Genomic DNA, 25,097 nt, shown 5'->3' on the forward strand with positions numbered 1-25,097 from the left:
ACAGTAAGTGGAGCCTCTGGGAATCTCGTTTTTACATGGCACTATGACTCTTGGACAGGAAGAGGCAAGACTGTGTTAAAGCTACAATTCTGTCTGGAAGTTCCAGTGCCCGGTGAGCCATTCTGTGATGATAAAAAAAAGAAAAGAAGAGGCTTTCAAAGTGGACATTTGGCTTAATGGTTGGTCAGGATGCACAAAGTCCCACACTGGGTACGATATTTGGCTCTGGTTCTGGACTCCAGTTTCCTGCCAATGCAGACACTGGGAGGCAGCAGGAAGGGCTCAAATAAAATCAAGAATGAGCTGCTGACTCCTGGTGGCAGCTCAGCCTGGCCTAGTCTGGCCTCTGGGTATTTGGGGCTGAATCAGCAGATAGGACCATTCTCTCTCCCTCTCTCTCTCTCTCTGCCTTTCAAATACACACATATTTTTTTAAGTACAAGTTTTCCATGGGGAGAGAACAGACTGTAAGTCCGGCATCTGTTTCAAAGTGAATTAGCCCTCCCAAACCTCTTTCCAAACCTGTCAGGTGGAAGAACCTATCAGAACATGCCCTTGCCCAGGAGCACAAAAGGCTCTAATGCAAAAGATTTTGTGGCTTTTAAATAGCAAAGGGAAACCCCTTCATTTCCTTGGCTTGCTGAGTGAATCTTCTAGCAAGATTTGTCAAAACAAGACGTGAGCCAGGTTTTGCTTCCTGTTGCTTTCCCAAATGCAGAGATGGCTATACTGGTGGCAGGGTGGGCACGACCCTTGGAAAGGAAAGACGCCCAGCTTAGTTACTTGCTGTCCTATGGGGGCAAGTCTCCGCCTTTGAGACTTAGATTCTGCACCTGTAAACAGGAGAGATGGTATCCAGCTCTAGGTCATCATGATGGTTAAATGAGCTGATGGGCAAGGACACACAGTCAGTGTGTCTTGGATGTTTAATATCACTCTTCCCGTCTTCCCTCCTGAGGTAGGTCAGGCAAACACCCCAGGCTGGTCTCAGTGTCCCAGGCCCGTGACTTCTGAGATGCCCCTATAAGAAGCCCCAGAAGGCCCCCAAGAGATGACCTCAAATACCAGCCATACAGGACTACACATGGTGGAGAGGCAGAGACCAAGTGCTGAGTGTCTCCAGGCTCCCCTCCCACAGTCACACAGACACTGCTCCAGGCACGATCCTCCGCACATGGGTGTATGACTTCCGGATGGTGACACTGCCGTGATGTGACACTCCACGAGGCAGGACGCACTCCTCTGTCAGTTTTTGGGCTTCTGGGTCCCAGCACAGCACAGTGGCAATGACCTCGTTCTTCTCATCCCGCCCTCCAGTGATGTAAAGTCGGTTATTGCAGGGCGCGATGCCACAGCTGGCCCGCTCGTGGCTCAGCTGGGTCACCAGGCACCAGCTGTCTTCCAGCGGGCTGTAGGCATACAGTGCTTTCATGGCCCCTCCTGAAGAGCAAGAGGAAGCACATCATTGTTTCTGCTTTCTCTCCCGTTAACCCACAGCATCTTACTTCTGGCTCGGGCAAGTCCATCACTTTGCCAAGACAAACAGTAGGCTAGCAGCTCTCCAATATGCCAGAGTGGACCTCAAAGGACAGTAAGTGCAGAAACACTTCACAACAGCCTTGAGGTTCTGCAGCCAGCTGTATTCATCTGATGAATACAGCTGCCCAATGCACCCCCAGACAGCTCCTTGGGAAGAATTTCCACCTGGACTCAACCCGTATACCCAGCTCTGCCACTTTTTGATCTGTGCCTGTAAGCACCAAGACCATGGTGGAGAAGAAAAGCTAGAAGACACGTGCACATCCAGCACCTGGCAGAGGTGGCATGTAGAAGCCATTAGCCCAGGGAAATGGCTGGGCAGTGGCATTTTTTCACAGCCTATGCTTGATCTGAGACACCAGCCCATGCAGAGCTTAGATTTCTGAAGGCATCCTGAGGCTGACCATAAGCAAAATTCCCAAACATCCAAAGCAGGGATCCAAGTATCTTTTCCTTAATTGTTTCCAATGGTTTGCCTCTAGGAAGCCTTCTCTGCCAAGCTGTCAATCGCTGAAGTTAACTTGTTTTCTGGCATCTCCTTAACTGGTGTTTCTCGATCCTGGATGTACCTGGAAATTACCTGGAACTTCTTGAGAACACAGATACTCCATTGCTCAGCATCCTGACCTCCTAGGTCTGAGGTAAGGCTCAGCTCCCCATAGTTCTGCCAAAAGTTCCCTACGTGATTCTAATGTGTAGGCAGGATGGACAGCCACATCCCTAACAATTACTGGCCAACTGGGGTCTGGATGGCCACACTTTCCTGCCAACTAACTGCCACTCCAGGGTGAGTAAGGGAAGCAGAAGTCCCATGAACACAGAGTGAGAGGTAATACTGACTGCCATCTTGATGGTACTTACACACTTTAAAGTGTATATTCTAATCTGCCAATGCCTGCAACATAAAGCCACTCCAATGGCAACTTTTGGCTCCTCCCCTGTCAATCTACTTTGCATAAGTTTACATAAAGATATTTGTGAGGAAATGAATTAAAATATAAGCTTATTTTCATGCAAAAATTGAAATTAATGGAGAGTTTTATCATAGTACACACTTTTCATGGACTTTCAAAGTGTTCTCACATGCATAGATTTTTCAGTTTTTTGCACAGACATTAAATTACCTTTTTTTTTTATTAATTACATTGCATTATGTGACTAAATTACCTTTAAATTTCACTTTCCTATGAACTTTTTGAAGACTGCTACTAAAAATGAGCTAATTCTGCCTCCGAGACTCAAAGTTCCACCAAGGCCTGAACCAAACCCACATGTTCGTCCCATGTCACCCAGGAGACCAAGGTGTTTCCAGGAGGGCCCTAGCTGCTCCACCTGCATGGCTGCATAAGTACCTCAGAAGCCATTCAATACACAGGAAGCCATTTCTCACTTACCAACAACATAGATGCGGTCCCTGAAACTCACAGCATTGATGCATTTAGCCTCCACAGGCATGGCTGTCTTTAAAGTCCACTTATTGGTTGAAGGGTCATAACACTGAGTCTTGTCCGTGGCCAGTTTCCCATTGGGCCCTCCCCCAATCACATAGAGCTTCTTCTTATGGCTGGTAGCTGCGAAAGAACTGACATGGACAAGGAGGGGTGCAGCCTGCAGAGACACAAGGGAAATAATAGGTTTGACATGAGGGATATCATGGTGAGCTGGGCTCCACTTTAGGTGAGATTACCACCCACAACCCCGATCTGTGAGCCTATAGCCTAGTTGAGAAAACCACATCCTGCTTGACAAGAATGCTTGAATCCCTGGCTAGGCTATTCAAGCATAACTAGGAGAAATGGTACAGCAACAAAGGCTTGCAAACTTAGTGATCAGTAACTTTTCAACCTTAAGATAGTTCTACATTAGCTCAATCCCCCTGGGCCCCTCTCGGTTTGTGGTTTTTGCTTTTATAAACCCCACTGCTGGCCCCAAAGAGGTGGCTCAATGGCTAAGCTCTCACCTTACCAGGTGGGATCCCATAGACACACTGTTTCAAGTCCTGGCTGCTTTGCTTTCCACCCAGCACCCTGTTTTTGGCCTGGGAAAGCAATAAAAGATGGCCAAAAGTCTTGGGACACACCCTGCATCTTCATGGGAGACCCAGAAGAAGCTTCTGGTTCCTAGCTTCAAATCAGTCAGCTCTGGCTGTTGTGACCATTTGGAGAGTGAACCAGAGGATGGAAGATATTTCTTTCTGTCTCTCCTCTCCATAAATCTGCTTTTCCAATAAAAGCAAATAAATATTATTTAAAAAAAAAAAAACAGGGCCAGTACAGTAGCTTAGTAACTAAAGTCCTCAGCTTGTGTGTGCCGCTGGATCCCATATGGGCGCCAGTTCATGTCCCAACTGTTCCACTTCCCTTCCAGCTCCCTGTTGGTGGCCTGGGGAAGCAGTGAGGATGACCCAAAGCCTTGGAACCCTGCACCCACTTGGGAGACCTGGAAGAAGCTCCTGGCTCCTGGCTTCGGATTGGCTCAGCTCCAGCCATTGCAGCCACGTGGGCAGTAAACCAGCAGACAAAAGCTCTCTGTCTCCTCTGTAAATCTGACTTTCCAATAAAAATAAATAAATCTTTTAAAAAACTAAATCAAACTTTAAAAAACAAAAAAAGAACACTGTTCTATAGCTCAGGGTTGAGAGTTCTTTGGGGCATGAGCCCACCATCCACCACAACTGTATTGGCTCCCTTGCATGCAACAAAAGGCATAGAGAGAAGTGTCTGTCCTGCTGCCCAGATGGCCACAGGGGCTCACAGGACACAATCCTGACACCAAGGAGACACAAACCTGGGCATCCTTTGCCTAAGGGGAAAGGCCTATAACCTAGACCTTCCTTAAGATATACAAAGAATCAAGCCATTTCCTACCCCTCTCCAGGCTCCAGGAAGATGAGGGTAGGCTGTGTGTTGGTCAACCATATGCTGCTGTCAGAGTCCAGCCCTCAGGAAGGAAGGAATAGGCCAGAGTAGATGCTTACACAGTGACGCCAGCATGCCACATGGGTTTTCAAACATGCTTATTCGTATTCATTCACCTGCTCATTCATCAAGCAACATTTCCAGGTGGCCTTCTATGTGCCAGCATTGACTGTCCTTACTGCTTAAATCTGGGAGAAAACACTGGCATAAGTGTTGGAGGTGGCCACAAGTGGGCAGCCTCTCTAGCTGCAAAGCAGCATTGCAGACCTGGAAACCCAGCCAGATCTGTGTTTCCACACTGTGAACCCCAAAACACTCAAGAGGACTCCTAAAAGTCCATGTACATGCTCCTACATGGAGCATCTCTGTGATGGACTTAGGACTCGAGAAAATATCGGGTAATCCTCCTTAAACATAGGAGCACCACAAATGGTATTTTTCAGAGCATTTGAGAAGTGATGGCTAGATGTCACAGGAACCTGGTGGCTGTCTCTGCTGTGATTTTCCCTCCCCAGAGCTGGAACATAAATGAGCTGATCTGGAGGAAGGAAATTTGACATTGAGAACAAACTTGAAATACCCCAGGTGCAATCACTTTACTCTCCCTGGGTCTGATCTACAGCCAAGACTGCACTACTAAAGCCCAGCTCACTGGAGTAGGATCAATTCATCATTAATGGGAAAATCCATAAGAGCTGACTTCTTTACGATTTACATATTCTTATTGGAAAGTCAACTATGCAGAGAAAAAGAGAGATAGAGAGTCCACTGATTGACTCCCCAAGTGACTACAGCAGCCAGAACTGATCTGATCTGAAGCCAGCAGCCTGGAGTTTCTTCCAGATCTCCCACGTGAGAGCAGGGTCCCAAGGCTTTGGGCCATCCCCGACTGCTTTCCCAGGCCACAGGCAGGGAGCTGCATGGGAAGCAGGGCTGCCAGGGAACGAACAGGCACCCATATACGATTCTTGTGTAAGCAAGGCAAGGACATTTTTGGAGCCACCATTGTGGCACAGGGGTGATGTTGCTGCCTGCGGTGCTAGCATTCTGTATCAGAGCACTGGTTCCAGTCCTGGCTATTCTGCTCCCAAAGCAGCTCTCTACTAATGCATCTGGGAAAGCAGAATAAGAAGCCCTGCCGCCCATATAGGAGACCCAGAGTTCCAGGCTCCTGGCTTCTGCCTGCAGCCATTTGGGGGGGTCAACTGGTGGATGGTCTCATGGCGGGGGTGGAGAATCTTTTCTCTGTCTCTCCCTCTTCCTCTGCCACTTTGCCTTTCAAATAGATCATCTTTAAGTACACTTACTTTTAGTGCAAAATATCTGAAAGGCATGCATGAGAGGTTTTCAAGTTTATAATAAATATTATGATAAAACTGTTAATTTCAAAAATTCTATGTGCCAAAGTAAACCTATCTTTAAATTCCATTTCTCTAAAAATGTTTGGAAGTTTGGGGGTTTGTCTTTTAACTTTTTTGAAGTACCCCAGGACATTCCTGCACCAAAGTTTAATTCATATGAGTTAGTCACAGAACGAGATTAGCAACACCTAATCATAAAACACAGCAATGATCACAAAATGCTGTCATGAAAGTTATGAAAATACGAATTCTAGACTAGTGTACCCCCTCCCTCTATGTCTCTCTAAATATCCAGTGATACACACATATTTTTAGACCCCAGCTGACAGTGGATTCCACTGAGACCAGAAAAGTAGAATCCATGGATTAGCAGGGATGACTGCACCTTTCAGAAAGTCTTTGAAGTAACAACACAAACAAGTTATGTTCCGTACTTCTGACCAGCAGTTGTGGAAGGGGTCATAGGTCTCCACATTGTTGATCCTCTGCAAGCCATCGAACCCTCCGATCACATACACCTTGCCGCCCAGCACCACCATCTTATGCCTCCAGCGACCAATGTTCAAATACTCAATCTGAATCCATTTGTTGATGGAAGAGTTATATTTCCAGACATCGTGCTGTGTTTCTTTGCCACCTGCAAGAGAAAACAAAGCAGACAGGTATCACCTGGTGTGTTGGCAGCACAGCTTCTCCCACAGCTTTCTTGGTGGCCAGAAGTGCCAGCCTCCAAGCCTGCTGTACCCTCAAGGGAGAGAAGAGAAACCCTGGAGGCGAGTGCTTTCCCAGGTGCATTAACAAGAAACTGAATCGGAAGAAGAGGAGTAAGGGCTCGAACCAGCACCTGTGTGTGATGCTGGCACCGCAGATCGCAGCCTACTGCTTTTCCAGGTCACTGGCCTCATCTTGTCCTATTTTTTTGTTTTAGAAGTCTTTTTTTTATTATTATTAATAAAATTTATTTTGACATTCTTTACATATTTAGTTAGAGTAAGAAGGTTCAAGGGCTACAGGAAAGTGGATAATACTAGTATGTTTTCCATATTGTTACCTTCATGTTTAAAAGGGGGGTATTAAGGGAGAAGGCCCACCCAATTTCCCACCCTCCCCAAGTCCCGGGTGTAGGGCATGCTCTGAGGTTCTTGCTCAAGTGGTTTTGATATTGCAACAGTTATGAATCGCTGTCAATCTTGCCACTCCAAGCACTATGAGGTCTTTGAAAAATCCACTGATAGACATAGTCCATCATAGCTGAGATGGTTGGTTGACCCGTTCTGTCTTCTCTCTTTTCTTCGTTAGGGTTCTGAGTCCAGCATTTAGATTAGGAAGATCTCCAAAGAAACTTCTTGTATGTGCTAACAAGTACAGGGCCTGGCACCGTCCATCGCTCCAATCAGCTGGTGGTTGCAATTGCTGGGTTGGTTCTGTTTTCACTCCCGACTTCCACTGGAACCAATGGGTGTTGCAGTCCAGCCTGGTTCTGCCCAGCACATACTTGGCCCTCACATAAACCAGTGGTAGCTGCAGCCTAGTTGGAGCGACCCACAATAACCCCCACCAGGACCGCCCCTACCCTGGTTTGCCAGTAAGTGTAGCAGTAATCCAGTCTGTCCCACACCCCATTCCACCCCAGCCGCTATCTTAGTTTTATGTCCTCCCGTGGAAGTGGTAACCCAAGAGGGGTGAGCCCACTATTACCCTCCCAGGCCTCTCCCACTCCCAGATTCCAATTGATGCTGCCCAAACAACCCTCGTCCACTTTAATTCTGTTTGCACCAGTAGGAATAATCCGCCGAGCCCGGCTTTTCCCTAATCTAGTCCACATGAGGCACACAGGTGTGGTAGCTCTGCCTAGTCTGGTCTGCCCCCATCCCAGCCCATGCTCTCCTGCGGAAGTAGCTGTCCAGCAAAGGAACCCTCCCTTTTTCACCTGCTGGCTCTGCCTACTTCCTTTCTTGTTCTCAGGCTGGTTGGACGCTGAGTCCCCTCCGGTACAGGCAACCTCACCTCGGCATTCCATAATGTGCACTGGTCTTTGTTGCGACAGAACCTGGGTCGACCCACACTGATACTTGGATTTGCCAGTGGATGACGTGGACAGATTCAGCCTGGTCTTGCCCCCACGTCTGCCAAGTGTATGCCAGTGGGTAGCTTTCCATGGCCTTTTCTGGGCTGTTTCCTATCATGTTTCTTGCGTTTACCTGCCGGGTCTGTGTCCTGCCAGAGGAGTTGCCCAGGCTCCTCCATCAGAACCTCTCCCAATGCCAGGTTACACGCTTACCAGTGGGTCCATGAGCCAACCCTACTCAGTCCACCTCCTGTCATAGCAGAACTGTGGCTTTTCCTGACTGGCCTTCCACCCAATCTGGTTCTTGCTGTTGGATGTTCCAGCCCAGCCATGGTTTGTCCATACCTACGTATGGCTCACACATGGCTCAGTAGGGGTTTGAGACCTTGCCTAGTCTATCACACATCTGCCCTGGTCCTCCAGAACACCAGGGGGAGTCGGGGTCCAGCCCGGTTTGGTGCATCCAATCCCAGTCCACACTTGTGCCTAGGGAGACTACAACTGTATCCAGATCAGAACGCAGCCCCCCTTCCAGGCCACGCGCCTCTTTGTGGGAACCTCAGCCCAGCTAGGGTTGTCCCCTTTGCTCCCCAACCGGGTCTGTTCCCAGCCATAGCTCACTCGCATGCCAGTGGTTGCTCTGACTCAGCTTGGCACAGCTCAACACCTGTCCCGACCTCTGCCTTAGACACTGTGGCTTCGTGTCCCTGGCTCCCGCAGACCAGTAGGTACAAGAGCCTAGCTCGGCATGACCTTTGCTCCCTCCTGGTTTCTAGTTTTACTTGTGGGCTAAGGTTTGCTCATTCGTACCAGATCTACTCTGTTCCCTACCAGTTGACACATTAGCCAGCTGTTGGAGCTACTTTTGCAGGACAAGCCCCAAGCCCAGGCTTCTGCATGGACTGGTATTTGGTGCCCAGCATTATTAGTGATTACAAATTTTACAAAGGAAGAGTTACTGCCTGTGTCAGGTCCGAGAAGCACAATGGGTTCAACCTGGAGCTAATTAAGCAGCGACTCAAAGAACCAAATCCCCAGAGCTCCCCAGCCGGAAGGCCAGCAGGCGGAGCCTGGCACCAATGGCGCACTGGCCGCCCGGACACGGCTCACCATGTGCCCATGGCGGCCGTCCGGGATCCAGGCATGAGACGCCCCGTCCTAAGACCCACCAGCTGCCGGGAGGCTGCTGGAGGTTTAAATTCCCAGGCCCAAGGTCGTGCCCCTCCCAAATCCCCTTCACTGCCCAATGAGGGCGGCGGGTGGGTGCCGGACCTGCCCAGTCCCAGAGGCCTCCCCCCTCGGGTCTACTCACCCCAAAGGAAGCAGCCTCTGGAACCCAGCAGGCCGGACACGGCTCACCATGTGCCCATGGCGGCCGTCCGGGATCCAGGCATGAGACGCCCCGTCCTGAGACCCACCAGCTGCCGGGAGACTGCTGGAGGTTTAAATTCCCAGGCCCAAGGTCGTGCCCCTCCCAAATCCCCTTCACTGCCCAATGAGGGCGGCGGGTGGGTGCCGGACCTGCCCAGTCCCAGAGGCCTCCCCCCTCGGGTCTATTCACCCCAAAGGAAGCAGCCTCTGGAACCCAGCAGGCCGGACACGGCTCACCATGTGCCCATGGCGGCCGTCCGGGATCCAGGCATGAGACGCCCCATCCTGAGACCCATCTTGTCCTATTTTTAAGTTGGTTTTTACTATACAAGTGTGAAATGCCCATATTGGTCATTGGAGAATAAAGTGATAATTTTTTTTTAAAGAAAACTCAATAAACTTAAATAGCAACTGGGTAGAAAGACCATGACCAAGGAGCACTGACATTCTGGATGAATCAAGTGTTTTCACAGCGTCATGGTGCTGGCTCCCTGTTGGCCTGCAGCACCACCAGCTACTTAAAGCCAGAGTTTGAATTTTCAGATGGACAGCGATGGACACCACCAGCCAGGTCCTGCATTGTGGATGGAATGGCAGCCAGGAGTGGGCCTCTAAGTCAGAGCATCCGCCAGAGTAGGGCTTGTCATACTCTTCCCACAGTGGGTGGTGAGGAGGATGCTTTGATTGGCTGGCAGGTGGGCTGGTTGGTTGGTTGGCAGGTAGGTTTTAAATAGTCTGATGGAGAAAAATGATGTCACAGCTTACTTTTCCCTTGCTCTAGGAAAGGCCAAGCTTGCTCTCCTGTGAATTTCTTCAGAGTTTGGCTGTTTTTCTCTGGATTCTGTACCTTTCAGAGGTCCCTTTCATTTAAAACACTGTGCTATTGATCTCTATTTAGATGAGGATAAAAATCATAAAATCATTGTAAAAAAAACTTTCAATAAAATACATGCAACTTTTATTTCTAGAAGGAAAAAATTATGACTTCATCTCAAAGAAAGTAAGACCTGGTTGGCTGGAACAGTATATTTGCAAACATGTCAGCGAACACTGGGTGATCCATATGCTCAGAGCTTTTGGCCCTTCTTCAGAAATGCAACAAGATAATTCTAAACTTCTCCGAGAAAAGTAAATTTGGAAAATTTTCTAAGAAAGTTTTGACAAGGAGCATTGTGGACTAAGCTGCCTCCTACGGCTCTGGCATCCCTATGGGAGTTAGCTTATGTACTGGCTATTCCACTTATAATCCCTGCTAATGTGTCTGAGAAAGGAGCAAAGGATGACCCAAGTGCTGAGTTCCTGCACCCACACAGGAGACTGGGATGAAACTCCCAGCTTCTGGTTTTGGTCTGGTCCAGCTCTGGAAGTTACAGTCATTTGGGGAATCAGGAGGTAGAAGCGCTGTCTCATTCTCTTTTCCTCTCCATCTCTCTCCCTCTCTCTGCATCTTTACCTTTCAAATCAAATAAATAAATCTTTTAAAAAAAAGACTGAAGAAGGAGTATTCTTTACCAATATTAAATATGCTAATAGGTCATTATCATAAAAGTCATAATAATAAAATTAGTGGAGTGTTCTATAAGATCAGGCAAATTGATCAATTAAAATAAAAGCATAGAAACAATAAAATATATAGATATTGTCAAATAAATGTTGCTAGAGCATTTGGCTGCTCATTTGTTACTAGAACAATTGACTATTCATGTGGTAAAAAAAAAAAACAAATAGTATACTTCCTTAAACGCTATAAAAGTGCTAGGTAATATAAAATATACTGTATCAATGATCTTAGGATGGGGAGAGATTTTTTTAACCATGATATGAAACTCAGAGTCATACAGAAAATAAAATGATTGCATAAATATAAACTCAAGTTAAAAGAAAACCACACTTAGAGAGAAAGTATTAGCACCACAAACAGCAAATGACATATGATAAGAGCTCAAAAAACTAATTAAAAAAAAAACAAGAGAAAAATAGTAAAGGCTGTGAGTATATTAACTTCTAAAACACAGGCCTGGGACCTCACACATGAGCACGTGCACTGGGCAGGTGGGCAGGGCCCCAGCCAGCATGCCACTACCCTGGAAGACCAGGCTTGGGAACCCACAGGGCATGTGGCTGTGGATTGCTCAGGAAAAGAGATGTGGGGATGCATGGGAGGGGGGCTGCTGAGAGAGTTTTTTACAGGTTAGGAATGACTTCTGGGGGACTCCCACAACTGGGCCGCAAGAGTCAGGTCTGTTTCGGTCTCTGCCTTTCAAACAAACCAACTATATAAATAAATATATTTAACAACAACTACACTTTAAAATGTACATACAAACATATGCGCAACTCCCTAATGATACTGAATTATAGTTGAAGCCTTTTGGCTCAAGATTGATTTTTTTAAATGAGGCTGAAGAATAATGAATGGTCCACCCATTCAACAGATTGCCTTAGAGCTGATAATAATAACAATAAAGCTGGTAATAATAACAATAAAGCTAAAGACAGCTAACACCACACTCTCACTGTATACTTGGTGCCACACCAGGCTTTACAGGTAGTGGTTACTTCACACAGATATCCACCCCACAAGCATGTGACAACGTCAGGAATACATAGTAAATGGAAGCACACATTTCCACTGATCCAATTGTGTAGAACAAGTATGCTTCCATAGACCACTTGTATCAATAAAAGCACATGGTGATTTAAAGGCAGGAAAGCATACAGTATAAAATGACAAATGTGGTTTAGTGGCAAACGCTGGCTATATCCCCCTGCTGGACACTCTGCTAGGCTGTGCCTCCCACCGCCTGCCCCTCAGGCTGGGGTTGAGGGAGGGTGGGGGTTGTGAACAGATGCCACACAGCACTTGCAGGCTGAGGGTTTTGTGAGCAGTCATGCCTCTCCACCCACTCAGTTTCTCTGTCCTCTCTAAATGAAGGCCATGTGTACAAAATATGGCAGCATCCCGAGACAGGAGCCAGGGTCCCTGAACATCTAGGGAGAGCAGATCCGCCTACCACCCCCAGCCACCACTGTGTTAACTCACTGTACCAGGTTTGTGGAAGTAACAAACGGGCCTTGACCTCAGGCCAGTACAAAACTCTTGTCAGCAATGACACTAGCACAGGGGACTGCCCCATGTTTTTTTTCCAGACTCTGTACTGTTTGAACTCAACCAGAGTTCTGCAGACCCAAGAAAGCAGTAAGCTCATCTATACTGTGAATATGTGCAGAGAATAGTTAACTTGCCATTGGCCTTGGAGGACACCAGTGGTGGGAAGCAGCTCGTTCTGCAAACAAATTCAGACCAAAGACAAGCCCTGAGAGAGGAAGACATGCTTGGGGGCTCCCGTGGGGTCCCAGGCAGAGCTGGGTGGCTTCCAACACATGCTTCAGAAGCTAGCTTGGGAACCTCCCCAACACCTCCCGGGTGTGATCTGAGCAACTCTCTAGAACCTCACTGGGCCTCAGCAACACCTACCTTACATGGCTGCTGTGACAGACTGACAGCTGCGTGTTATTAGAGTTTAACTTCAACTACTACACAAGGAAAAATGGTTGAGAAGCTGAGATCCTGTCACCCCAGCAATATTTATGGAGCATTTACCCTAAGGTCAGGTCCATGCCACATATTGAATCCAGGGCTGACACACTGGGAAAGACAGGTGTTTGCTAATTGTGAATAATGAAGCAAACACAGCAGCAATGAAAAAGCACTAAGTGTTCCAGAAGTGTCCCCAAGTGTGGCTCTAACAAGCTTGATGAAAGAGCAGATGCTTCTAGTCACTGCTCCATCTTCCAGGCATCCAGCCCCATGCCCTGTGCCTGTGGCAGACACTGAATCCCCTCTAGGATCATTTCCCTTGTTCTTTATCCATAAAGGACCGGGCCTGTCTGTCCGGTCCAGGAGCTCAAGTACTATGCCAACTCATGGTATGGAGACCACCTAGGCTCCTGGCCCCCTGGTCCAGCACTGTCAGAGCTAGTGTGTTGTCATGCAAAAGCTTCTGAACTGTTGCCCAGCTTGCACTCCATGGACTACCAGGGCTCCCTTGGGCTTCCAGTGGCTCCTGCTTACCTGAGATGTAGACTTCATTCTTTAAAGTCACACATGCAAACTCCACCCACTTCTTATTGTCGCTCTCCAGCTCATGCTCAGTCAGCGGCAATTTGGCCACCTCTAGGCGGCTGCGTCTCAGCGGGTCCAGGCAAGTCACCTCTGCCACAAATCGCTCGTCCTTGGTGCAGCCCCCAATGATCATGAACACCTCAGACTGGAACTCGTGCATCCTGGGCTTGGTGCGCTCCGAAATGATCTGGAAACGAGCAGGACATGAAGGCCCCGTAGCCTGATTGAGGGAGTGAGAGCTCAGGGTACAGAGCCATGCAGAGCAGGCTCCAACTTACAGATCAGCCACTGTGTGACCAGGCCTCTGTAGAGCAGAGATGTTAATGGTAATGACCGCACATGTTTGCTGTTAGAATTAAAAGGGATAAAATGGGTAGCGTGTTTGGCCTGAGACCTAGTGTGTAATGGGTACTCAATAAATAGCACTTGCTGTTCTGTGGCTATTTTAAGAAGCCGAGCTCTATTTACCCTTAAATGCACTTCCTGCCTCTCCCCTCCTGTCTGGTCTGGACCTTCAAACCCTGGAATTTCACTTCAGGCTGCTTCCTGTTCCTTTCTGGTTGCAACTTCCTGAAGATGGCCTCAGCTGTTGCTCACTGTCAGCCTTCCTTTGCAAACAGGCCCTAGACTTTGAGAATTTTCAGAGACATAAAGACACAGAAAGGAAGAAATCTACACCCTGGGCATTGGAGCCCAGCTGGAGAGACAGAAGTTTGGAAGTCAAATATCCAGATTCCATCACACATGGACACAATCTTAAAGAAACAACGCAATCTCTGGAAAATGCTTGCCATCGTTTCTAAACCATCAGGGTATCTTGGGCACTCAAGAAGGCATGAGGGAGGGGGAGGAGCAAAGCTCCTGGCACAACACAGCCCTTCATGGATAGGTATTCCTGGGAGTAACAGCAGACATCAAATGCTATTACTTGGGAAAAGGGAAAGCTGCCTTCCTCCTAATGCCACCTGTCCCCTGGGCTCCATGGGAAGCTTCCACAGGTAGACTGATGGGCGACAGAGGCAGCATTCATTTGCCAGGTGGCCAAAGCAGTCATACAAGGTTAGGCTGATCTAGCACTGTCTATGGGACTTTGAGTATGCCCACAACTGTTGACCAACAGGTGACAGCAGCAAAGACTGGGACTTCAAGTGATGACTCTAATAGCCACAAGTACTCTGAGCAGATGACACCCAAGCTCAACTGCTCCATAGTCTTTCTTGGTGTCTTCATCACCAAAGAGCCAGCTGCTGTAACTTTTATAGCCCATGTTCTTGAAGGTCCTAAAGTCTGTGGCTAGGTTGTCCCCTGCAAAGGCATCAGAAAAGACTGGGCTCATGTGGGCAGGACAAACCCGAGGCAGTGGGCTGAGACTGAGGGCACTGACAGTAGAAAGGCCAGTCAGGGCAGGGGGAAGCAAAGGTCCCAGGGGCTTGGAGGTGTGCTGAGAGCAGCCAGTTGGAGGAGTAGAGCTGTAATGAGTTGGTGCCACAAAGTCTGCCCAACTGCAGATTTCCTCCAAGCAGTCCATCTGTTTGTTTTATACAACTGAGTGTAGGAGTAATTTTTGCACAGTAACTCGTATCTAATTTCAGAGCCTAAGAAATAATACATGTTGCACAGTAATTCATGTCAAATACAATCACCTAGTTGATGGGACTAAAGGATTGCGACCTGACTCGTAACTCAGAAGCACAGCACCTCCGAGAGGTGGCACTACCACCAAATTCTAAGATCAGCTTAGGTCCAAATACATGGCAAAATATTAACTCCAAAGACATGACTCTGAAGTCAGATATGTGTGAGTGAGCTTGCTGCCTTCACAGGGAAGTGTTTGTCAATGCATGCCAAGTGTTTGCACGCAACAATCAGGCCTAACCAGTTCATTCTCTGATTGTGAAAAATGGGGAATAGTTGTTTACTGACCATTCATTTTCCACAGGCCTACCCTAAAGGACCACACAGAAATGATCATGTGGCTTTAACAAAGGTGTCCTCAGCAGCAAAGTCTCTGCAGCACTCTCCCCTCCACCAAGTGCAACAGAGCAGCCTTTAGTGCAAACCAAAGTAGTCCCTGGAAACCTAGGGGAGAAGACAATGGAGGAGTAACTTTCCTCTGTCCCAAAAGAGTTCTTCCAGAAAAGGTTCCCTTCACTTTGGTGCCAGCCACTCCTCAACAAATGCAGGCTGATGTTGGCTTTTAGATTCTAAAGTTTCCAGACTTTACTGTCAGCTTGGCAGATGGGCAAGATTAAAAGGCGGAGATGATGATAGACCAAAAAGGGCTAACATTTGGGAAATCAAGCTCAAGGGGAGAAGTGTGTTCACAGTGTAGCCTCAGGGCTCACATTGCTGTTAACTTGAGTTTCAGGGAAGTAGCTAACTGTGAGACTCAAACAGGGAGTTGACAGCAATTGGTTGCTTGATTCAGTTGACAAAATCTAAAAATGAAAATGACAAAATGTCTTCAGTAAGATTTGGAACAAGAAGGCAACAAAACATGACACATGATAGAGAGATTTTTTTTTTTTTGGCCCCCAGAGAAAAAGAATCCCCTCATTTGGGGAGATCAGGCAGCCACAAAGAGCTGAGTGAGAATGGCAATAGCCTCGAGCTGTGGGTCACTGACCAGGTTCCAGACACTAGGCAGAGACACCAGACATTTCATTCATCACCTGTTCAGGTCTCAAAGCCATCCTCTCAGCTGGCTGCTTTTGTTACCTCCATGACAGAGACCAAGACTTAGCCAAAAGCAGCCAAGGAATGTTCCCAAGGGTGTACTGTCAACAACTTATGCTATGAAGATGAAAACCTAAACCCAGCTGACTCCAAGCCTGAATTTCCACAAACAGACCATTTCTCAAATATTGGAATTCTGTTGCCTAGGTCTCCCACCTTATCTGCAGAACCTCACTAATACAAAAAAAAAAAAAAAAAAAAAGTGAAAGCATTTCATCATAGCTCTTTTTCAGAAGATAGAATAGGGACCTTTTATATCAAAGGAAAGCCTTTATCACCTGATTTTAGTTACTTGGGAAATAGGAAGAAGGAACAAGGAACAGCTAGTATTTTGGAAGTAGAGTTGATATAAACTCTAGTTTAAACATTGGACTGACAGCTGTCATGGAGACCGACACCTGTTTACAATTGTATGCTGTCTCCATTGGGACAGGACCCAGTAGGTGTCGGGGCTCCCTGCATCAGCCCACACATTGCCCTTTATATACTTAATTGGTCCGACTTCTATAGCAGACTCAATGTTTAATAAGGCACAGACAGTATTTGTCATGCCTGGTGTATAACTGGCACAGAGTTAGAGCGTGTACACAATTTATTTGTGACAAATGAAAGCATAGCATACGAAAATATGTGGGTTGCTGTTACAGTAATTTGTAGAGAGACATTTATAGAATTAACGTCAATATCTGAAAGAGAAAACAGTCTCAAATCAAGGACCTTAGCTTTCACCTTAAGAAACCAGAGATCAGACCAAATTAAACATAGAGTAAGCAAGAAAAAAACATAATCAAAACTAGAGCAGAAGTGAATGGAATAGATAACAGAAAAGCAATAGAGATAGCTCCAGTTATCTGAGAAAAATCAGTTAAATTAATAAATCTTTAACAAAATTGATCAGGAGACAAAAACAACACACAAGTTACTCATATCGGATTTCACATCATTACAGATTCTATAGAAATTAGAACGGTAGTAAAAGAGTAGTGTGAACAGCTGTATTCACCAACCTATAGGAAACAGAAAATTCTTTGAATGATGTAAGTTCCAAAAACTTAACTCTAGAAGAAAGACAACCTGAGTAGTACTCTATCTATTAAAGAAATATAAGTTTCAGTTAAAATACTTCTAATAAATAAAATGCTAGACCCTAATAATTTAACCAAGCATTGAAAAGTGAATGAAAGAGTGATGGGTCTAAGGAACAGAGAACCAGAAAAGAACCCAGAGAAAAAAAAATAAAGCTCCCGAGGAGCTATAACAGCCAATTCCTGACCACTGACCCAATGGATGAGTCTTGCTAGATATTCTAGAACCACTGAATTGAGACATACTCATACACATATGGATGCTTATGTGCACAGATGATAGTGAGCCCAGCATAGGATTGGTCAAATCTGAATTTGACTTACTTTTGGATTAGCTGATCATTTGATTGATTGATTAATGGGAGAAGTAGAGAGATAGGTAGATAGATCTCTCATTCTTTGCTTTATTGCCCAAATGATGGCAACAGCTGGGGTTGAACAAGGCCAAAGCCAGAAGACACGAATATAATCCAGGTCTCCCACATAGAAAGCAGGAATGAATCCAGCTACTTGAGTCATCATTGCCAAGGTACACATTAGCAGTAGCTGGAGATAAGAGGCAGAGATATGGAAGGCAGGTGTCTTAACCACTTAGCCAGCATCTACCCCAGACTTGAGGTTTAGCTTATCCATCTAGTGAATGAATGGGAGGGAGGCCAGCCTATGGATAGGGACATGAGACCAGAGGAACCTCCAGAAATTCAAGAAGGAGACAATGGGAGTCTGTCCAAGGTAATGTCAAAGTGGATCCAAGACACACAAGGCTTCACCAAAGAGAGAAAACTAGGAAAGCAGCAGCTCTGTGACACTGTGACAGGTTAGACATACTCCCGTCCACATGTGCATCAGGTCCCACAAAATCCTGCCCTTCACAGTGAGAAAGAGGAAGTTTGGGCCAGGTCTGGTGCTTCCATGATGGAGTATCATCTCTAATTTAGGAATCAGGAATCCAGAGGCCAACATCATGGCATGATACCAGCACCCCATATGGATGCCAATCCAAGACCTGGTTGCTCCATTTCTAAACCAGCTCCTTGCTAATGGCCTGGGAAAGCAGTTCAAGACCATGGTCACCTGCACCCATGTGGGAGACCCTGAGAAAGCTCCTGACTTCAGATTGGCTCAACTCTGGCCATTGCAGCCTATTGGGGAATGAATTAGTAGATGGAAGATCTCTCCCCCTTTCTCCCTCTCTCTGTAAATTTGCCATTCGAATAAAAACATATCTTCAGAAAAATAATAAAAATCAAATTTAAAAATAAAGGATAAATCCAGACCGTTTGACATTACCTTACTGTTGGAATCTACAGGTTAGCACCCTAAGAGTATGTCAAGTATGTCACCCAACTTCCCCTGTACTTCTGGGCATCACTGGTTTCACTGGTGAAATACAGCAGCCCCATCTTCCACTCACCTCATTGCCAGAAAGGTGGTACATCCTGGCTTCCTGGAGCAGCGGGAAGACCTCCGGGCACTGCCTAATGAGAGGGTCTGCTTCCACGGTATCCACAAAATACCAGGGATCCAGGAGTGGCAAGCGCACATTCTCGAGGACATAGGGGAGCAAGCTGAGTCGCTCGGACTGCTTGTGCCGGACCCAGCTCATTACAGTTTCAAACACCTGTGCCTCCTCTGTCACATAAAGGTCATCACTCTTCAGGATGTGGTGCAGAGTGTCCACAGGAAGCTCGAGAAACTCTTCGGAGCTGAGGATCTGCACGAAGTTTTGAATGATGTAACTCTGAACTTGCTTCTTCAGGCTGTCCAGGGAGTGTGTGTCTGCCAGCCTCAGTATGCCAACACAGTTTTCTGGGTTCAGGGCCTCTGTGAGAAAGCTAGCACAGGCATCCACCATCCGCAGGAACTAACAGAGCAATAGGAAAAAGGATTAGTCCACCAGGATGGTTATTGGTGAGTTGTGCAAAAGCAACAAATCAGAAACAATCTAAAGGTCCAACAGTAGGAGAGCAGCCAAATCTACATTATATGTGCATGCAGCCCATAGCTCTATAGTCATGTAAGACCAGTTACAATGAGATTAAATGACACAGAAAATGCTTATAATGTATTCAGTTTAAAAAATCTGCTCACTGTATCTCAGCACTGTATCTTTAGACTTCATCATCAACTAGCAGGAAATACAAGAGTACTTCAAAAAGTTTGTGAAATATGAAATTTAAATAGAGTGGAAGGAGCAGCATTATGGCACAGTGGATTAAGCTGCCACCTGCAATGCTGGCATCCCATATGAGCACCGGTTTGCATCCCAGCTTCTCCATTTCCAATGGAGTACATTAGTAAATTAGGGTTTCCAAAGGAGAAAATTATTAGGTGGCCCTTGCCACCTTAATGACCTGGAAAAAGCAACAGAAGATGGTTCAAGTATTTAGGTCCACATGGGAGACCTAAATGAAGCTCCTGGCTCTTAGCTTCAGACTGACGCAGCCCTGGGCATTACAGCCATCTGGGCAGTGAACTAGCAGATACAAGATCTCTGCGTGTGTTTGCCTCCCTCTCTCTACCTCTGCCTTTCAAATAAGTAAATAGATCTTTTATGTGCATATAGGCAGATACATGTTAGATAGCCAGGATCTAAGCCAGGCAGACATATAAAATGTGGTCCGGCATTGTGACTTAGTGGGTTAAGCTACCGCTTGAGATGGCTGCATCCAATGTCAGAGCACATGGTTTCAGTGCTGGCTCCTCTGCTTTCTGCTAATGTGCACCCTGACAGGCAGCAGGTAATAGTCCAAGTCATTGGGAGCCTAGTAGAGCTAAATGAAGTTCCTGGCTCCTGGCCTCAGCTTGGCCCAGCCCTGGCTATTGCAAGCATTTAAGGAGTGAATCAGCACATGGAACACTGTCTATCTTTAAGTCTCTTCTATCTATCTATCATCTATCTCTCTCTCTCTATCTATTCTGTCTTCATACACACACAGCCTTTCAAGTAAATAAAAATAAAGAAGCTTTGCTATAAACTGTAATGTGTCTTTCAAATGAACTTGTTGAAATAATCCCAGAGGGAAAAAAAGAGGGACAGATTCAGTGACGTCTTGAGAAATGCAATCAGCAAAATCCAAGCCCTGTGGAACTCTACAGAACAACTGACTCTGTTTCTCCCACAAATGTGAGTTACTTCAGAAAGCTTGTAGGAAATGAAATTCAATTTTTCATCTGTTGTAAAATATTTTTATACCCATGCACAGCTGTTTTACATCTTATGCATCTCTAAAAACTCACTGAAGTACCTTCATGTTCAAAGGGAACAAAGAGAAGCAGAGGAGAGGAAAAGCCAAGCATAAGATGAGCTTTACAAGCCAGGTGAAATCCGTTCTAACTATGAACCTCACGTGGACCCCAGGTTCAACCAAACCAAATGTACTCAGCAATTTAAAGCAATCTGAGTATTGTTCATTGTTTGTATTTAAGAAATATCCTGTCTTTCAGGGAGACACACCAAAGACAAATAAGTCAGAGAAGCATGTCACAAAGTCCCATGTGCTTTAGCAGCCTGTTTTCACAAAGAAAATTATGTAGAGAACAGTCATAAACAGAAAATTAAAGGATACAATCCCCACCATTAACTGGGTGTTGGATAGCCCAGGACACACTATGCAGTGTCAGTCCTCAAAGGCTTTCAACAATGACTTCTTGTCTCTCACTCACATGGTTCATTCCAGTGCCTGGACAATCTGATCACATGAGAGAAAGAAAGGATGACAGAACCACACACAGGCACACAAAGCTCCCCAGGGCCACATGCTTGGGCCCTTGCCACCCACATGAGAGACCTGTATGAAGCTCCCTGGCTCATGGCTTCAGCCTGGCCAACTCTTGACCATTGTGGCAATTTGAGAGTACACCAAAAGATGGAAGATTTCTCCCTCTCTCTCCTCCTCTGTAACTCTTTCAAATAATCTTTTTTTAAAACAATAACTACAACAACAACAACAACAACAACAAAAGAACCTAAGACTCCTATGCCTCTGTGACTCCTTATAGATGACAAGGTGCTGACAAATTCATTAAATTATTGCATATTCATTTTACAGATGAGTTGTCTCAAATGCACCAGTTCATTTGCTGTTGTTCTCTAGAGCTTAGTGTTTTGTTTGTTTGTTTGTTTGCTTTGGCTTTGGTGTTGGTTTTGGTTTAATTCTCCAGAGGCAGAAAGAATTGAACAGAGAGCTGCCAACCACTAATTCATACCCTCCCTCTGCCTTCCTCCCCCGAATATTAGCAAGATCCAGGACTAAGTCAGCCTGAAGCTGGGAGCCAGGAACTCCATCCTGTCATCCATGTGGAGGGTAGGAATCCAACCACTTGGCCATCATCTGCTGCCTCTTATGGTGTGTGTTAGCAGGAAGTTGCAGTCAATAGCTGAGTTGGACTGGATTCCAAGCATCCAAATGTAAATGCAGCTATCTTAGCCAGTGTCTTAACCACTGGACCCAACCCCTGACCCTGGAATGACTCTAGCTTTGAATGAGTTCACCTCTTTTGTTCCTTCCTTGTCCACTGGGCTCCTAATGGAGTCAAGTCTTCAGTACACATACATTGATCAATGGTTCACTGGATTCAGGAAGGCAGGGACAAAGAAAGAGGCTGTGGGGGGTGGATCCCGTAGGGGAATGTCAGCCTTAACTCTTGTCCTGGTGAGACCATGGTGGGGAGAAAGCTAATCACAGAGCAAGTTGATATGAAGGGGAGACACTCCGTGGTAGGAACTGGGGGATGCTAGGCTGTGGGCCTGAGAGTGAAGCAGGATTGATTTTGGAGTGGACAAAGTCGGCTTGGTCCCTGGCCTTCACTTCAAAGCATTCTTGGGGCACACATGCCTGACTCTCTGGGTCAATCTCAATTGCAAAATATTCTTTCCATGTCAGACCACATTTTCCGATCATCAGTTTAGAACACATTGTCCCTGGTAAAGAAGTGGGGGATGGGGGTCAGTGCAAAGTTAAAAGAACTGGGTTGTGTCTGTGACCACCTTGTCCGTAGCCCCAACTGCTTGCAGCTTGGCTCCTCGCTTGAGTAACCATGGAAACAGTTGAGGCTGAGAAGACGAACACCTGTTTAGTTGTTTGCAGATCTTCAGCTCAAAGATTAAAAATACATACCCAAGACCAAGACTTATTGAACTCTCAGAATCTGTCACTGCAGCCCTGTTTGGCCCTGCCCATGGAAACATCGACAAGAGCTGAAAGGAAACTCACTTAAGTGGTAGACTGAGGCACATTTGTGTAGGAGATAATGTGAAAGTTAAATGGCTATCCCTAAATCCTTAGACTATTTCTGGGAGAGCCCTTAAGATCTTGAACAGCAAATAACCTTGGAAAGGGGAGCTGGTGGCCAGGGTAGGGAAAGCGGGGAGAAGGACCTTTTGCTGTCAGTCCTTTTGTGTCCTCTCCAGTTGTGTATTGCAATTATCTATTTTAAATTAATACATTCTCATGTGCAGAGAAAACATAAGAACAAATAAAATGCTGAGAGTTGGCATGATAGTGTTGTTAATTATTTTACACTTTTCCACATAGACCAAGTTTTCTATACTGAGCATGACTGTGTTTAAAATGGTGAAATACATACCTTGTAAACGCACAATGAGAAAACCAAATGAAACATAAATGATAAAATAGGGCCCAGTGCGATAGCATAGTTGCTAAACTCTTTGTCTTGAAAGCACTGGGATCCCATATAGGTGCTGGCTCTGATCCTGGCGGCTCCACTTTTCATCCAGCGCCCTGCTTGTGGCCTGGGAAGGCAGACAAGGATGGCCCAAAGCCTTGGAACCCTGCACCCATGTGGGAGCCCTGGAAGGAGCTTCTGACTTCGGATTGACTCAGCTCCAGCCGTAGCGGCCACTTGGGGAGTGAACCATCAGACAGATCTTCCTTTCTGTCTCTCCTCCTCTCTGTATATCTGACTTTCCAATAAAAATAAATCTTAAAAAAATGGTATTACTTTGTGCTGGATTCATTCTATTAACTCTAATAGTTAAGTGATGGTCCAGTGCTATGAAGTAGATAATTGTGATCGTTTCCTGGTCTTTTGCTTAAGACCAACTGTTGCAGATCTTTGTGAACATTTCTGTTTTGCAGATGAGGAAGTCAGATCTAGAGAAGTAATTTCCTCAGACTCGAAACTCAACAGGCAGTACAGCTAAGATATGTCTTACCTTCTCTAATCCCCAAATCTTTGACGTCTATATTATTTCAAGCTGCTGCAGGTCAAAAAGTGAGCTGAAAAGAGGTCAAAGTCATGACAGAGGCCAAGTACCATTTTCACATCTCACTGGATAGCCCAATTAGTCTGATCTATCTAAACACGGGAGTGATTGGCCCACAAACCGCCAATTCAATCCCTGCTGATGACAATTGAGCAAAGAACGAAACCACAAGAAGAGAATCCCATCAGGCTCCCAAGCTCACATTGGTCCAAATGCGTCTCTCTCTACTCTGACACTGTGAATTCATCTACTTGTCCATCCATTCATGCACTGAATACATACTGAGCATCTTTCTTGTGGAAGGCTGTCAACCAGTGTTGGGATACGGAGGTGAGTAGCAGGAAACACAATGCTTGGGGTGAGTCGGAGAGGCAGACACTAACCAAATAACCAAAGAGTGCAATCACAATTGTGGTTAATGCTATATAGCAAGGTCCGGTGATGCCACTGCCCCCATCCTCTCCATCCAGCCCTCCACACACTGGTTCCCACTCAGCACTTGGTGTCACTTTACCCCCAAAACCCCAGGAACAGTCAGTCCCTCCTCCAGACCCTCTGCAAAATTCCCTGAGCTTCCCTATTGTGGAGCCTTGCCATTTTCCTGCCAGCTTTTTGGCCTGCAAGTCCTTCGCCCTCATCCTTATCTATTAAAATCCTCTGTTTTTCACCCAGACAAGTTTGAGTTTAGAGCCCAACTTTCTAATACATGATTCAGGGGACCTCACCCCATTTTACATTTACCTGAAGAATAGCATGACCATCACTTTTCCCTGCACAGGGATATTTTCTTCATCCAGAGTTACTCAATCTGGGATTCACAGAAGTCCTCCTTAGCCTCTATGAACCCCTATAGTTACATGCAAACATTTGTGTGCATGTATGGCATTGTTCCAGGAATTAAGTTTTCAGGGCATGCTGTAATTCCCTACTATCCAAAACACCGAGGACAAAGCCAACAGAAAGGAGAGGTGAGCAAGAAAGCCACAGAGAAGAGGAGTCCTGACCAAATAATGCTAGGGACCTGCCCCACCTCGGGAAAGAAGGGGAATGGAAAGCAGTAGAGAAATACCATCTGTCCATCATGTTCTTTCCCGAAGGCACCTCTTTCTAGATGGCTCCTCCAATTTCCCCAACAGCTCCTTTCCTGCTGTGGAGCACCTATGGCAAGTGCATCAAAGGCACATTCTAAAACATGTTTGTGGTGTTTTATTCCAGCAGCCTTTAGAACAGAGTCTGGTGAGAGGACAGAGGAAAGAATCACATATCAACACATAATATGGACCCAGATCTGTGCTAGACACTCTCCTATCCATTATTTCATTTATCAAATAGATTTTATATTTTAGTGGACGTATTTTATTTAACAAATAGAAAAAGGAAGTTATTAGTGTTTGAATAAGAGGAGGAAACAAAGTTCAGTGTATTATCCAAAGTTATCCAGCTAGTAGGTGGTCAAGAGGACACCCAAAGTCATGGTCAGCTAATTCTTCTCACACACAGTCACATGTCACATGATCTTTGTAACTTATTACACTGTTGAACACAATACCAGTGAAATTGAAGGTGGCCTTATGAGAGCTGGGTGGGTAGGGAATCTCCAGAATGTGTAAGTTCCCCCCAAATATGCCTCCACAAACACTTTGTGGGTGTGAGGTGGATGGCAG

At 46.1% G+C, this 25,097-nt stretch overlaps 1 protein-coding gene across 2 annotated transcripts in view; it reads right to left on the reverse strand.

The window, feature by feature from the left end:
* Positions 1-632: 632 nt before the first annotated feature.
* Positions 633-25,097, reverse strand: part of KLHL6 (kelch like family member 6) — a 52,913-nt gene continuing 28,448 nt past the window's right edge. Inside the window, exons 3-7 of one of the 2 annotated variants that reach the window (XM_041003082.1) lie at positions 18,619-19,068; positions 13,333-13,570; positions 6,253-6,455; positions 2,934-3,147; positions 633-1,440 (exon numbers count right to left, since the gene is read on the reverse strand). In XM_041003082.1, coding sequence (XP_040859016.1) covers positions 1,139-1,440; positions 2,934-3,147; positions 6,253-6,455; positions 13,333-13,570; positions 18,619-19,068 — 1,407 coding nt within the window. In that variant the 3' untranslated portion in view covers positions 633-1,138. Of the gene's footprint in view, positions 1,441-2,933; positions 3,148-6,252; positions 6,456-13,332; positions 13,604-18,618; positions 19,069-25,097 lie in introns of both variants that reach the window. The other variant, XM_041003081.1, reaches the window with a different exon arrangement.

This window comes from Ochotona curzoniae, unplaced genomic scaffold, assembly GCF_017591425.1.
Source record: "Ochotona curzoniae isolate NIBS_2020 unplaced genomic scaffold, NIBS_Ocur_1.0 scaffold_2587, whole genome shotgun sequence".
Taxonomy (NCBI): domain Eukaryota; kingdom Metazoa; phylum Chordata; class Mammalia; order Lagomorpha; family Ochotonidae; genus Ochotona; species Ochotona curzoniae.